The sequence below is a fragment of the Tiliqua scincoides genome, chromosome 13 (assembly GCF_035046505.1).
Source record: "Tiliqua scincoides isolate rTilSci1 chromosome 13, rTilSci1.hap2, whole genome shotgun sequence".
Lineage (NCBI taxonomy): Eukaryota > Metazoa > Chordata > Lepidosauria > Squamata > Scincidae > Tiliqua > Tiliqua scincoides.
In genome coordinates, this window is record NC_089833.1 from 7,699,372 (window position 1) to 7,715,888 (window position 16,517).

Consider the following 16,517-nt stretch of genomic DNA (forward strand, 5'->3'; position numbering starts at 1 on the left):
TCCTGTATCTGACAGGAAGTTGTTTGTATTTACTTCCAAATTGCTTGTTTTTGAGAGACCTCTTAATATGAACATCTCAAGTGATGTTCTCTGAAACACTTGGTGTTGCAACAAGTCTTCTGTATATGGTCGATATGCCCGTGTGCTTGTCTTGTGGTATGATCACTGTTCTGTCATTTTTGTTGCAGGAATTGACTATAAGACCACAACAATCCTGTTGGATGGCAGACGGGTCAAACTGGAGCTCTGGTAAGTGTGTGTGGCTTAAACCTCACAATGCATTCACAATGCTTATATGAGTTGAGAGAACTTAGGTAATGGAGGTGAGGTGTTAATTATTCTTAAACTACCTGCAGATTATTACACATCAGTTGGTTGTATTTCTCACAGAAGGAAGATAATCCACATAGTATAATTAAGTTTCTTAATTGCCCTGCCTTCCATGGTCTGGCTTCACAAGTGGTATCTCAATATGACTACGTACTAATTAACTGCATTAAAAGGACAAGGCTCCGTACAGAACAAAGCACAGAATTAGCACTCTGCCCACAGACCCTCAATCTAAATGATCTGACAATATGAGGAAAAGGACGAAAGTTGGTCAAGGACTAGGGGCCAGTTCAGATGTCGTGCAAAGCCAGGATCATATCCTGGTTTATTTTGGAATTCTAGAACAAGGCACAGTTGAGCAGTGAAATGCCACAGCTTGTTCAGAATTTGAGTTGGGAGTAGATTCCTTCATCCCCTCATGTGTGGAGGGGAGGAACGTGCATGCCCAATGCTCTGCGATGTTCAGACCAACCCAGTAAAGGAAGAGAAATGCTAACAGCAAATGGAGAGAGGCAAAAAACTCCCTTGTTCCCTTGTTAGACTAGATTATCTTGGAGCAAGTTTTATTGATTGCCATGCATATAACTACTGTATATGGTTGATTCTTTTCCTGGCCTTTTGGTTATTCAGACAAAGATCTGGAGTTCATTCTATTCTATGTGCATGATTTTTTTGGCCACTTCTTAATGGCCATTTGCATAAGCAGGGTGATAGGTGGATTTGCAGTCATGCGCTCTCTGCCGTAACGGCTTCCTCTCCATCGGATATGGCAAGATTTCCAGGTCACCAAAGTTGCTGCAGGAGAATGAGTTCTGGACATAAGGACAGCCCCACTGGATCAGGCCATAGGCCCATCTAGTCCAGCTTCCTGTATCTCACAGCGGCCTGCCAAATGCCCCAGGGAGCACACCAGATAACAAGAGACCTCATCCTGGTGCCCTCCCTTGCATCTGGCATTCTGACATAGCCCACTTCTAAAATCAGGAGGTTGCGCACACACATCATGGCTTGTACCCCGTAATGAACCTGTGCTTTCCATTGCTTATGCAAGTAGACTACTCTATAGATAATAGAAGGGTTTCCAAGAAGAGAGGGTGGATGAGAATGGAATGAGTAATGAGAAATGTGTTTGTGTGTGTGTGTAATGTTTAGAAACTCATGGTTCCTCTGGCTCCATTGCGCAGATAGTCTGGTGATCTCTCTGGGAAATCTGCTATAGGGCAGCGAGGGTGATGAGGCTCCCAGCTGCTTGTAATGCACCCCTCCCAGGTCATCAAACACAGCAGGGCTGAAGGCATCACAGCACGTTCTGTGGCTAACCTGACCACAGCCTGCACTTCAGTAGGCACTTTGCATAGGTCAGCACAGACCCCCTCGTAGCAGCACAGATGTCCAGTGATGCCCCTCGGTGTGCTGTATTGTTTAAATAGATTCAGAGGCATGGCTTAGACCTACACACTGGCTCTGAGGCAGCTGGTGTCCTTAGCACACCCTGTGTCTGTTTACTACAGAACATGTTGTACTCCCAAACACAGTTTTAAATATTGCATGGTGTGCTGTTGGCCTCTGGAGTAGCCATTGAGCACTGGACCCAAACGTGCCTTCTCCGGCCAGAAGCAGATGATGTGTTTTGTAGCAGCTTTTAAAATGAAGAGAACTAAGATGAACTAAGAACTCTTTGTACTACTGGGCAATAATAAAGCACTGTTGCCAACATTTCTTTTGGGTTTTTTGTTTTGTTTTAGTTTTTTTTTCTTAATGTGGAGAGAAGAAGGCCAGCTGCTTAAGAACTATGCATGAAGATACCCTTGCAAATAAGTCTGTCTTTTTGTGGGCAATTTTATTAGCCTATGTGCCCATGCTTACCCACCATCTACACCTTTTGGGGTGGGGGTGGGGAATCTTCAATTATCAAGAACTTTCCTCATTGCACACCAGGAAGCAGTTTTTATTTGCCATAGGTGAGAAAGTGCATGGCTACTTGCAAGTCTGATGCATACGGATCTCACACAAGCTTGCACATACAACTAAGAGGAATACATGTATTACCCTTTCTGTGAGAAGTAACCACTGCTTGCAGATACTGTCTCCTGATTTACTGCATACTAAAAGACAATGGCAGTCCGTGTTAGTCTTCACAACGATCATGTTACCTTGGAAGCTGTTGTTGTTTGATGAGGAAATGGGTCTGTGAGCTAGTGACCAAGCCATCTAGTGAATTTGTAGCAGAGCAACTGTTACCCTGCGCATGCCCAATCTCGTCTGATCTCCGAAGCTAAGCAGGGTCAGGTCTGGTTAGTACTTGGATGGGAGACCACATGGGAATACCAGGTGCTGTAGGCTTATACCATAGTCTTTTGAGACTGAAGGTTGCCAACCAATGGGGCAGCAGCTTTGGTCCCCCACGTCCATCTTTCTGCTGTGCCATACTTGTGGCCACAAAGTGAAACCAAGTCAAACCCTGATTCCATTAGCAGAAATGCAGAAGATGCATCAGAGAAAGGCAGTATATAAATAAATAAATATTCTGTGTATATACCTTCACTCATTTACACGTCCCAGCTAAGGAGTTACAAGCAGGATTTTACACACAGATTTATTGTTTCCTTTGAAATGTCAAGGCGAGAAAGTGTGTCCAGATATGTCTGCTGCTGGCAAGATACTGTGATTTCTCTAAGTTACAGCAGTTTCTCCCAGAGGCTGATGCAAGCCATAAAGTGATTTGCATCACATAACAGAGTGAGGATTGAGTTGGTATTTTAGATTGGTAATAAGACTAGAACAGTGGTTCTCACACATTTAGAACCAGGACCCACTTGTTAGAATGAGAATCCATCAGGATCCACCGGAAGTGACATTATCAAGCAGGAAAATTGTTAACAATTCTAGGCTGTAATCCTGCCAACACTTACCCAGGAGTAAGCCCCATTGACTATCATTGTTAAAAGAATATACATAGCAGCTTGTTAAAACTACAGGTCTGCCACATTTCCCCAAACACAGTCATATCCCATGGTAGCATCAAGTCTTATATATTAAAAATAAAGCATTGAAATGAATGGGGACCCACCTGAAATTGGCTCACGACCCACCTAGTGGGTCCCAACCCACAGTTTGAAAAACACTGGACTGGAAGATTATTTCAAATTCTCGAGTGCTGGTATAAAATCTCTCATCTTGGCAACCAAACATTTCAGACATTCTTTGTGCATACTTCCAGGTGGTTATCTGTATATTAGAATGATGATCATTTAACACTTGCATACATTGAAAAGTACTTTGCCAACCTAGTATTCTCTGAAAAGGTTTCGGTTCTAAGACTGTGGTAAGGTGAACATATTTGGGACAAAAATGGAGAGAAACTAGAGCAGGCTTCTTGGCAAGGGATAGTAGAGCATGCCGTACAGAAGTCTTTGAGGAGTTGGCATAAATAGGGTGATTTGTACGAAGCACCATTAGTGAGAAATACAACTTTGCAGCTTTCCCATGGAAGTCTGCACAAGCAGACATTCAGAGTAACACTATTGTAGCAAGTAACCCTGTGGCATCATCAGTCACTACTTCAGGGCACATTTGGGGTGCGGTTAGAATGTTCCGGTGTCTGAAAGTCTCCAATGCTTGTTTTTTTTTTTTCCTGTTCCAGGGATACATCTGGCCAAGGGAGGTTCTGTACCATCTTTCGATCCTACTCCAGAGGAGCCCAGGTGAATACAATCATCAGTATTTTTGAAGTTACACTGTGTAACTTGCAGTAACACTGTGTCTGTGTCAGCATAGGCTGCGGTGTACAATGTCGGCCGCACAGAGGCTAGAGTCTTGCCATAATAAGCATTTCTACTTTTCTCAGATGACTCCTTCCACTTCCAGCCTGATCCTGTAAAATAGGATGGCCTGTATAGATGTCCCAAAGAAACATGCAAAACTCAATTTTAATCTTTGAAGTCCTGTGTGAATTGTTACTGTCACATCCTGTCTTTAATTTTAGATACAGTTTGTGGCTTATCTGATTTGAAGCTTGTGGCTAAAACGTCCTGAGTTCTGAACCTTCATTTTCAATCATAAGAACAAATACGGTGTTGCCTTCATATTGATCAATGGCAATATGGAACGCTTACATATTCCATCCCACCCTAAAAAGATTTGCTAAGGTTTAGTAAAGAAGGGCTAAGTGCATGCCTTGCGTTCCAAAGCGATGCCTTGGCATCGCCAAGTAAGGCAGAGAGAGATTCCTTTCTGGACCCCCCAGGTAAGGGGGAAAGCTCCTGTGTTCCCATGGCGCTGCAATCACTGCAGCACCGTTGGAACACCCCCCAACCCCAGGCCCTGCCCCTGAAAACATTCACCTGTGGTCCAAACTCCGAGTAGGACTTTGGGAGCCACTGCCTTAGATAAGGTCACATTCTTTCATATATCATTCTCTTTTGGGCAAGGGTGCAAGATGTTCTTCCATGTATCATTCCCCTTGGGTGAGGGAGCAAGATTATTTTAAATGGCAATTTCCTGCATTCAGGCTATGCATTCAGACTTTGTAGAATAAGACTTTGTAAAATAAGTTTTCAGGTTGAGTTTACTCTAGAAGGCAAATGCACATCTCTGGAGAAGACCAGAGTGGCTGAGCTATCATAGGACCAAAGGATGAAGCAGGGTATCCAAGAGCTCTCCAGCCAGGCTTAAAACTAAAGGGCAGAGTAGATGGGACCTGCAGCTGCAGTTGGGTATACCTTACCCAACTTGGAGTATAGTGAGTAACCTCTGAAGGCTGGGAGTTTGAGAAGAGGGCCCTGTGTTTGTCCTGTTCTGATTAAAAACAAAACAAACAAAAAACAATAACATTCAGGAAAGAGAAAAGTGACTGCATGTTGCATGTTGCATGGTCCAAGGTTCTGCAGTGATGGCTGGCCAGCGGTTCTTGCATAATCCCTTGGCCTAAGATAATTTTTCTTATTGTCTGTGACTCTTGACTTCTCACAGTGACATTTGCTACTTTGAAAACTGGGCTTGCTTTTTCCTTTGGTTAAAAGTTCATGGCTAGCCTTAGACAAAACTCTCTGGTTAAATCAATGTCTAACCTTATGCTCTTATCGTCTAGAGATTAGTGTAGTGCAGCCAGCCAGCTTGTAGGTAAAATGCTGTGCAGAAATGACTCTGCCCTTGTGGAGTTCAGCCTTGTACTTGAAAGTCCAGCATTCTGAATTCTGAGGCTGCTTCTCCACAGCTTTGTCCGTCTTTTCCTGTGAACATTCCCGTTCACTCTCACTAATGGGCGATGATGGATGCACAGCTCACAGCATTTGGGAGCAATGTGAAACACAGTAGTACAAGGGCAGGTTTCTTGCTCCCAATTTCTGTTGCTTACATTCCTGCTAACCAGCAAGAGCTTAGGGAGCCAACTGAGAGCCCTTCTAAACTCACAAAACACTAGACTGGCGATGGTGAACCTTTTTGGCAAGTGTGATTGGTAACAGACCCAAAGTAAATGAATACCACACTCCCTTTGCATTGCAAGATGGCCGCCTAAACCCGGTAACTCTGCAAGCCTGCTTTTATGTCAAAGTCAGACCACAGCCACATGGCAATGTCACAGCCATGTGGTACCTAAGCAGGCAGAAATGAGTCCCCTCAAAGGGATGAAACTTTGCCTTGGACTCTTGGGAGAAACTGTTGCAGTTAACCTGATGTGCTCGTACCATGGTTGTTTGAACTGAGCAGGATTTGGTGGATCCCATGGCAGGTCCACTCATGACAAATTGGTAAAAGGATTTCTCCTGTGCAGTACATGCCTGGTATTAGATGTTTATGAATATTCACATACTGCTTTTCAACAGAAAGTAGTTCCCAAAGCAGTTTATTTATAGAATTTATATGCTGCCTTTCTATCCCAGTAAAGGACACTCAAGGCGGTTCACAAAATCATATTAAAAACATAAAATATATGAATATGTATAAAAATAAGACATTTAAAAACAATAAAGCTTGGATCCCGTAATTAAATTAATTTTTGTTTACAAAACAAAATAAATGGTTCCCAGTCCCCGAAGGACTCATAGCCTGAAACATAAGAACAGCCCCACTGGATCAGGCCATAGGCCCATCTAGTCCAGCTTCCTGTATCTCACAGCGGCCCACCAAATGCCCCAGGGAGCACACCAGACAACAAGAGACCTGCAAGGCCTCCTGGGAATTGTAGTTAAGAACATAAGAACAGCCCCACTGGCTCAGGCCATAGGCCCATCTAGTCCAGCTTCCTGTATCTCACAGCGGCCCACCAAATGCCCCAGGGAGCACACCAGACAACAAGAGACCTGCAAGGCCTCCTGGGAATTATAGTTAAGAACATAAGAACAGCCCCACTGGCTCAGGCCATAGGCCCATCTAGTCCAGCTTCCTGTATCTCACAGCGGCCCACCAAATGCCCCAGGGAGCACACCAGATAACAAGAGACCTCATCCTGGTGCCCTCCCTTGGCATTCTAAAGAGATGCAGAAGAGACACCAGCTGGGATAAAAAGGAAGAATTGCTCTCCCCCAGCTAAATATGACAACACTTTAAAAGTGCCTCTTAGCCCAGCAGGGGATTTGTCTCGCTCTGCTTTGGCATGAGAGGTAATCCTGCCACTCCCCAAAAGTGTCTACACAGGGGGTCCTCTGACTGCCTATGTGTTGCCACTGAAGCATTGCAAGCTGCTTTGGCCCTTGTCCTAAAGCAGTGTTTCTCAACCAGTGGTACCAGATACCACAATAGCCGCCCTGAGTCCCTTTGGGGAGAAGGGCGGGATATAAATAAAGTTTATTATTATTATTATTATTATTATTATTATTATTATTATTATTATTGAGGTGGTGTCTGGTGGTACTCGGGGGACCCTTGGACACCTACTGCCCAGCAGCAAGACCAGGAATGTGACGCAACAAACAGCTTCAAAGGAGGCTTGAAAGCATGCTTTTCTACGCTTGAAAAAGCCTCCCATCCACCCAGAGTCTTACTGCTATTTGTCACGTCACATCTGGACTTCCAACTCAGAAGTAACTGGGAATGATGTCATTGCCAGTTACATCTAGTGGTAATTCAAATAGATGGACCGTGTGGAGTGGTACTATGGAGGACAAACCTTGAGAAACACTGACCTAAAGTGCCCGGGGCACTCTGGAAGGATGTTTTTACAAGTATGAGAGCCCTCATGGTTCTGTCTAGGATGGAGGTCATTTGCTCTGTGTTCTCTTCCACACAGGGAATCCTTTTGGTATATGACATCACCAATCGCTGGTCCTTTGATGGCATAGACCGATGGATCAAGGAAATTGATGAGGTAAGAATGGCAGAGACCCACCTGTGGTCACCTTGAACCCTTTTGGTGTTACTTGCTGTGAACCTGAGTCTATTGGCTGTTCATCTACTATAAATCTGTCTTGTTGTGTGGCTGAAGTTTTGGTTTCCTGATGTATCTTTATTGTTGACATGAATTTTGCCAGCTATCTGTCATGTAGCCCAGGATAAAGAGACATCAGAGTAAAAAGAAAGGGATCTAATGATGGTGAGAATTTGGGGTTCTAAAGAAAGATTTGTATACCCAAAGGGATGGGCAAGAACCACTTTATGATGGTGGGTTTAATTTTTAGCCAGGAAACAAAATGTTTCTAGTCACTTCAGGTATAGTTCTCACTTGGATTATACGCCTGTGTTTGGATTGTACCACTTCAGACTGCGTGAAGGTTCATGTGATTGAAAGCTCTATTTAAAAAACAGGCTGCGCAAAGAAGGCAAGCATGTTGGAGTGAAATCAAGGTTTGCGTCCTTCTCCTTGACGTGCCGGTTTTTCTGTGACATGGAGGAACTTTCAGTTGTGCAAGTTCTAAAACAGTACAGCCCAGGCACAAAGTGACCTTGGTGGGAACTAGACCTGGTTGCAGGGGTGGCAGCAACGGAAGAGAGGTCTGCCTTCATTGCCTTGTGGGCATCTGGCTAGCTGCTGTAGGAAATGGGATACTGGACTGGTTGGCCCTTGGTCTGGTCAGTAGGACTCCTCTTAGCTATAAAAAAAGTTCACAGATTCAGGAAGGATGTGTCAGAATTGATTGTGAGGAAGTGATGCTACTCCTTGCCTTATCCAACTCCTTGCCAAAGCATGTGGTGATCACATCTGGCCTAGATGCCTTTAAAGGGGAATTGGACAGATTTCTAGAAGAAAAGTTCTTCACAGGTTACAAGCCATGATGGGTTTGTGCAGCCTCCTGGTTTTAGACATAGGCCATCTCAGAAGGCCGTGTGCCAAGGGAGTGGCACCAGGATGCAAGTCTTCTGTTGTCTTGTGTGCTCCCTGAGGCATTTGGTGGGCCACTATGAGATACAGGAAGCTGGACTAGATGGCCCTTTGACCTGATCCAGCAAGGCTCTTCCTATGTTCTTATGCTAGTAGTTCCCTTAAGAGGAGAGTATAGAAGGGGATAGAAGCCATGCCCAGATATGAGTGCTGTCCTAGCTTGCCGTTAAGACCAGTCTCCTCTTCTCCTTACAGTGTGCTAGGCTTCAATTCCACCTAGATGCCAACTTCCTATGCTGGAATCTGTCCAGCTTATGCAAGAGGCATCCTGCAGAAAGGCCATATCTGCAGACAGTCCTACTCACATTGGTTTTGCACTGATCCCATGTGAAATAATGAAGAACTAGACAGAAGCACCCAGGATTTGGGGCTGTGTGTCTCAGAAATGATTCAGCACACTCTGCTTGCAAACTGCTAAGTGTTATGACACAAGTTCAGGTTTGCATGGAGTTGCAAGGGTCCTTAAAAAAATGTGCTATGTTCTTTTCAAGCATGCTCCTGGTGTGCCCCGCATTTTGGTTGGGAACAGGCTTCACTTGGCCTTCAAGCGGCAGGTCCCAACAGAGCAAGCCCGATCCTACGCAGAGAAAAACTGCATGACGTTCTTTGAGGTCAGCCCCTTGTGCAACTTCAATGTGACGGAGTCCTTCACAGAGCTGTCTCGCATTGTGTTGATGAGGCATGGCATGGAGAAGATCTGGAGGCCCAACAGAGGTAAGTGAGCACCCGCTCCTCACTCCTACCAAGCACAAGGTCTCTGTGCGCATGCATGTGTGTGTATGCACCAATGATTCTTCTAGGCAGGGACTTCCTGACAGTGTACCAAATGCTATGCTTTGGCTTGAAACCAAGTGCCCTTCCACCTAGCCTGGTGGTGTGTTTTGTGCTCCATTCTTCTCTCCTCAACGCTTCCTCTTCTGCTCAGTTTCCCTCCTCACTCCCAAATCTGGGGAACCACCTGAGTCGGCTTCATTGGCAGGGCAGCTTCTAGGATTTAGCGATTCTGGCCCACAGCATCTCCACTGGAACATGTGGGACATGACTGGGAGGACTGCTGTTTAGTCCATGAAATGCAGGTACAGAGACTTGCTGCAATTATAATATGAAAGTTTACTGTGACTGAGTGAGCTGATGGATCAATCTTCAATTAATATTGAAGGTGAAAATAGAGGTCCATATTCTTCAAGACTTTTGCACCAATCAGTAGGAAATCAATCACTGCCTTCTTTTTTTGTTATTTATGGCATTGGATCTTTTTTAAACGTCTGTTGCTCACTTCTTTGTATGCAAAGGGACAAGCTGCCCCTAAGAGGTTGCTCCCTGGCCTCAGTTGGTTTTTGCTCAGAAATCTGCTCTGCAAACTTTATTTTAAAATTTGGTGCCAGCAGCAGTCTGGTTCCAGCATAGCTCAAGCGAAGCCTGTCTATCTCTCATCCGGCTGTCTTGCCTCAGAATGTTTCCCAGTGCCCAACTTGCTTTTCTCCTGACACCCTCTCATCTGTACACTGAGACACTGCAGCTCTGCCTTTCTAGATGGCCTTCGATATGGAGCATGAAATGCTTCTAAAAATGCTTTCTTGGAGGTCCTTGCAGGAACTGCTGCAGATGTCGCATCCCTAGAATTCATCAGAAAGAGCTGTGCTTCATAAGTTCAGGCCGCAGAAGTCAGCCTTTCCCCTTACAGCGCGTCTGGGGTCTCTTGGTTGAAGGGTCCTATCTATATGATATAAGCCTTCTCCTCCAGCAGCTTGAAGATATGAAGAGATTCCTAGCACGTGGAAATGCCTTTCTACTGAGCCATAAAGAGGATTTCTCAAGTGTAGCAGCCAGAACTGTCAAACTACGTACTTTAGCCTTCTGTTTTCTCCATGAGGTGCAGTTGAGCACTGCTGCCAGAAGGTGATGCTGGAATTCTTGCTGCAGAGGAAGGATTCTCCCAGTCTGTCACAGCAAGCTGCCTTGGTTTGAGGAGAGAGAGAGAGAGAAACCTGACCCTTTCTGTATGTGGGATCTGGCTGGTGGGATCAAAAAAAAAAGGCAGAGTGGGGAAAATATTATAATCAGTTTCTGAAGCTCTCTGTTGACTGCCTTCAGGTGAAAGATCGGTTATCTTTCGGGTCTTCGTTGTCTCAACCTATGAAACAACTAAAGTAGGGTGTGCGATTCCACCCGGTCCCTCCAAATTTGGCTTCCTCGCAACGAATGTGCGTCTCTCCCAAGGAGTTGTTTTGCTTCATAGAGCATATGTTCTGCACTCTGCTGAAAAGGAGCACAAGGTCACGGGTTCTCATCGGTGTGAGCCAGCTCTACTCCTAGGGTCTCAGTCCAGCTGTGGGAAGGGGTCAGAGTTCAGGACTATTTGCCTCAGGTTGCTGGGGCTTGTACACTTGTCAAATTGGAATGCACTCCATTCCACGGCCTGCAGCGTGTCTGCTCACCTCCAGACCAGGCGTGCCCCCCCCCCATTGAATTTTCAAGCAGGGAAGCCCTCTTCCCATTTAATTGCCTCCCTGAGGGCTTTGTCTGGAAGGGAATTGATATGCAGGGTGTCTTCTGCAGACATGACTTAGCCAGCCAGCCGGCCTTTCCGCCAGCCAGTTGTGGGGAGACATTAATTATGGTGACAGTGGCACAAGAAACCCAAGTAAAACACCAGACTGTGATTCAGGAAGGGATGTGGGTTTTGTTGTGACAGGCCTTCCTTTTTTAAAAATCTGTAAAGCGCCATGTTTTTATATTGGAGGGGCAGAATTGTGGCTGCAGTGGTGGATGTTGCAAGGCCTTTTGCCCAGCTGCATTGTGAGGATTGGTGTGTTCAGAGGAGCACTGCCAAGGGACAAGAAATGGGGTAAGGGGCGGGCTTCCACCCATCCTTCAGGCTCTCCTTGGTGGAAACCTGCACAAAAATGAGTCCATGTGCATTTGAAATGTCTGTAGTGTGTTTTTAGTTTACATATGAGCATAAAACAGTCTCATTGATGAGTCCTTGGTGATTGCTAAAGTGGGAAAAATTCCAGGCACTTTGGAATTAGGTGCTAGGCTGTAGATATCTTGAAGTGGCAATTGCTGCTTTGTTGGTTGCGTTACTGGAATCCATCGTCAAAGAGAGCTAGCTCTTCACTTGTCCTTCTGCCTTTTCTGCCTCTCCGCAGTGTTCAGCCTGCAAGACCTCTGCTGCCGCGCGATTGTCTCTTGCACACCCGTCCACCTCATTGACAAGCTACCCCTTCCCGTCACCATCAAGAGCCACTTGAAGTCCTTCTCCATGGCCAACGGCATGAACGCAGTGATGATGCACGGCCGCTCGTACTCCTTGGCCAGCAGCGGGGGCGGGAGCAGCAGCAAAGGAAACAGCCTGAAGCGGTCCAAGTCGATCCGTCCACCCCAGAGCCCACCACAGAACTGCTCACGTAACAACTGCAAGATCTCTTAGCAAGTGGGCTCTGGGGCGCGTTTCTCCCCCCCCCCCACCCCACCCACACCCACACACCTACCGCCTGCTCACTGATGTACAAATGTTTACACACACGTAATCCATTCCAGCCAGACCTGATATTCCTCTCTCGCCCTTGACGGCAATTCCTACGGAACTAGTGAAGGGTTTGTGACCAGCATTAGACTGTCGGGATCCCATGGGGAAAGGCAAGGTTGTGCCAAGCCAACCTTCCCAGAATGCAGCAAGTTCTCCCTCCTTGCCTTGCCCCGGGGTGGGGGGGGGAGATGGCTGCCTGGAGGGTATGGCTCTCTTCCTTATGTTTGTGGGGGTTAGATGGAACTCTGTGCTGCAACTTTTAACCCTTGGACTTCCAAGTGGTTTGCTGGTGCTACAGTGAATGTGGGACTCTTTTTCTTGCAATGGAACAAAGAAGGAAGGCCCAGATCCGAACAACTCTGCCCAGGTGGACTCCTACCTTTTACCCAACGGAGAGACTGTGACTGGCTGCATTTCTGCAGGAAGCGGGCCACTTGACATTTTCACTTATTTATAGAGAAATGATATATCTCACTACTGTTTGAAGGGTGTCCTACCCTCCCTCCCACTTTCTCTCTCTTGCTCGCTCGCTCTTTTGTGTGTTCCTTTTTTTTTTTTTTTAAGAGATGGCCATCTGAGAAAACTTTTATGCAGCCTTGTAAAAAGAGGCACTGAGCCTTGAATCCTGGAGCTAATTGAAGTGGGAGGAGGTCAGGAAGGGTCAAAGGGGCAAAATGATCAAACACTCTGAGAATTGTACAAGAGGTGCAGGGTTGCTGTTGAGTCCCTTTAAGAGGAAAAAAAAATCTGTTTGTGAAAGGAAGGAGGGATTGCTTTCTAAGTTTTCTCAAACTTGCATTTCCCAGAGATTTCTGATCAATGCAAGGCTCAAATGGACAGGAGGAAAGACAGGGTTTTGAATGATCTTGCTTTGTGGGAGGCAAGGGGGCCCAGCTCTGACCATATCTGAAATTAATGGTTGCGCTAGAGGCATCCCCACCTCCAGAAGCCTCAAGGCAAAAAGTTATATATCTTTACCAAATATCTAAGATTGTGCCAGGGAAGGCGATAACACTTATGCTGGAAAGTACTGATTAAAAAAAAATGATTTGACGTAATTTACTGGTTTCTGCAAGGCAGTGAAAGATCTGGGACTCCTGGTTTGAGCCACTCCCGCAGCACATTCTCTGACTGGACAGAGTAAATCGCCTGGGTCTGTGCTGTTGCTTGGCAGTTAGCAGCTGAGCAGTCTGGTTCCTACAGCTTCCCTCAGTTTTGCAATGGAGAGGAACTCAAGGAACCAAAGCAGTCTCAGAAATCCAGGGTACACCTCCTTTTTCATTTCCCTCTCCCATTTTTTCCCAAGAGTCCACATAGCCATCCATCACTGCGCAAGCAAGCTGTTATGGAAGACTGAGAGGCTACAGGTCTGGGAGTCAGTCCTGTGGCGGAGGAATTGGTCAGAGTGGGTCACCGAACCTCGGGACTGAGGCAGCCTGAACCCTGTTGTAAACCAGAGGCTCTGTTGAGCATTGAGTTGCAATGCCCCCTTCAGTGCCCTGTTGGTTCAGTTGAGCGCTGTTCCCTCTAACAGGTCTGGTTGCAGCTTCTTTCCTCTGTTACAGTCTTGCTCACTTGTTTGCCTGGGTTCGGAAGGCTCTCAGAGTAGTAGTGTCGCTCAAGCTGTGTGACTTGGACAAGCACTGTGCTTGGCCTGGAGTTGTAAATAGCACCCAGTGGCAGTGGGAAATATCTTGCAGATTGTCTTAAGTTAGAGGGAGAGGTGCTGGATACGAGCTTGCTAGAAAATGAAGCAAAAATTGACAGCTTTGGTGACTGGTCAGCTTCTAATGGTATAGCCTGCACTTGGCCTTGTGGTGTTCTCTGCCCATGCACTCCTGCTCTACCCCCCTCTTTGGACCTGGTGCACATCTTCACCCAGGTGGCATCCCAGTCTTCTAGCCAGGATTGGCTGCCCACCGCCTTGCAGATTGGAATGGGTGGCATGATGCTGGATGCTTATATGCTGCTGCTGGATGCTTATTGCACAGCTGAACACCCATTCCGTTTGAGCCCTTTGACAGCAGCCTGGCTGGCATAGCCACCGCTGCTCCCAGATTGCTTGGCACGAAGGGCGGGCCAAGCCCTGCCGCTGGCACGAGCTCAAAGAGGGTGGCGGGGACAGGTCAAGGGCAGGGGAAAGCCTTTAGCGGCATCTCTTCGGGCTGCGAACAAAGTCGGAACCAAATCCCGGGCAGTAGCGTGGAAGCTTGGAGATTTACAGGGCATGTCCGCACAGCCACCTGTTGCCACTCGCTCAACATGAAGCAGGAGACAATCACTGACTCAACAGCCTGGCATTCTGGGGATGTGCAGCGAACAGGTGATCTCGGAGGCAGCCTGGACAGCCATCTTTCCACCCTGGGTTCTAAAATAGCCGCTTCCCAAAACAGCTATAGAATGTGTATTGTTTTCGCTGAAGAATTACAGGGAGCCCCCCGTCCTGCTTGGCAGGCTGTAAATCCTCTCTATTGTCTCTCCAGCATCTGATATAGGCTTGTACATACTTTGTTGGATTGGAGCAACCGTGGAAACTTTCTTGCGGGATGCTGCTCCTCTTTAAACCAGTTTCAACTTCCTGCGCTTTTTCTCTCCTGCAGCCCTCTCAGTCGTACCAGTGTACCTGTCAACCTCACATAAATGCCAGTGTTAGTTTCTTGCTTTGTTTTTTAATCACGGCAAATCTGTTTAAGAACGGGATTCGCTGGAATGTCTGCCAATCACAGCTGAACCCGTACCCTTTTTAAATTTTTGTTTTATATTTTTAACGCTCGACTCAAAAGAATGTGATCGGTTTATCAAACACTAGAAATTAGCTGCTGTCCAACACTCATACCATTCCTCTGGTTTTTAATTCATTTGTACAGTAAATGTTGTTAAACTGAGATGGTTTTTATATAAATTAAAAAAAAAATTCCTTGTTTTAAAACTAGTCTGCAGGCTGCGGGAGTTTGTCAGTGACAAGCGAATGAACCCTTTAATGGTGTATGTTGAAGGGGGTTGCTGAAGGGCAGTGGGAGGGCAGAGGAGAAGGGGGTGGCAGGATGGATTTAAGGGGATTAAGGGGGCTTGTAGTGATGGGATATTCCCAGGAGGGGTGCGGGGAAGCACTCTTCCTAACTGTCTCATTTGGGTTTGGCCATGAACCAAAGGGTTGGATCAGAGCGGAATGCTTTCTTCACACTCCCATGAATTGAGAAGATCTCCATTCTCTGCCAAGGGAACCACTATCTGAACACTGACCCATGGTTTTAAAACACACTTATTTAAAACGTTAGCAAGTAAGAACCCATTAGTAATACACAATGCTTTGAGACGCATATATATTTTCCTGAAAACGTGTCCTGCCTTTCACTTCCTCATGGAAAGCCTAAGGCAGCTTACAACTAGCAATGAAGTCCAAATGACCAATGTCATAACCAGATACAAACTGATCAGCAGCACACAGAGTGACACCATGCCAACCAAAATGGCCGCAGAGAGCCAAATCAAACAGACCCAGTGGAAGCATGAATGAGTCGATGACAAAGGACTAGCTTGGTGAAAAGCTTAATGGCAAAAAATCGCAAGTGCTTTGGAATACCCAACAAAGTGGGGGCAGCCTCAAGCTCGTGTTGAAGGGAGTCCCATAAGCCAGTGCCCCAACAGAGAAGGCCCTGCCATGAGTTTGTGCCTTCAGTGTTGACTGTGACATTGGCAGGGTGTGAGGGTTTGTATGCGCACATATAAATACAATGGTAACTGCTTCGTACAGCTGGGAGCCAAGTGCACATGTCTTTTGACATCTTTTTGTAAACATTCTTATTTCACATTCATCCATGGTGGAAAAGGAGGTCATTAGTGGGGGTTCCCAGGTGCTCTCTCACTTAACTCCAGCAAGTTTTCCACATCATGGCCCTCCAGACCATGCTCTGTGTCTTTGTTGGGGGTTTCCCTTGAACATGCATAGAGACACAATAAACATTCAAAATGGAAGGTACCTGTCTATATATATTTATTTTATTTATTGTGTTGGCGACCTTCAGTCTCGAAAGACTCTGGTATCGCGCTCTGAAAGGTGGTTCTGGCACAGCGTCTAGTGTGGCTGAAAAGGCCAATTCGGGAGTGACAATCCCTTCCACACTGGGAGCAAGTGCAGTCTGTCCCTGGTCTGTCTCCCTGGCTATGGGCCTTCCTTCTTTGCCTCAGACTGTTGGCCAAGTGTCTCTTCAAACTGGGAAAGGCCATGCTGCACAGCCTGCCTCCAAGCGGGCCGCTCAGAGGCCAGGGTTTCCCACCTGTTGAGGTCCACTCCTAAGGCCTCCAGATCCCTCTTGCAGATGTCCTTGTATCGCAGCT

General features: G+C 46.4%; 1 protein-coding gene across 1 annotated transcript in view; it reads left to right on the plus strand.

The window, feature by feature from the left end:
* Positions 1-15,108, plus strand: part of RAB40C (RAB40C, member RAS oncogene family) — a 41,531-nt gene extending 26,423 nt beyond the window's left edge. The window contains exons 3-7 of the mRNA XM_066609442.1: positions 189-249; positions 3,974-4,034; positions 7,559-7,636; positions 9,139-9,361; positions 11,800-15,108. Coding sequence (XP_066465539.1) covers positions 189-249; positions 3,974-4,034; positions 7,559-7,636; positions 9,139-9,361; positions 11,800-12,080 — 704 coding nt within the window. The 3' untranslated portion in view covers positions 12,081-15,108. The remainder of the gene's footprint in view (positions 1-188; positions 250-3,973; positions 4,035-7,558; positions 7,637-9,138; positions 9,362-11,799) is intronic.
* The last annotated feature ends 1,409 nt before the right edge of the window (positions 15,109-16,517 follow it).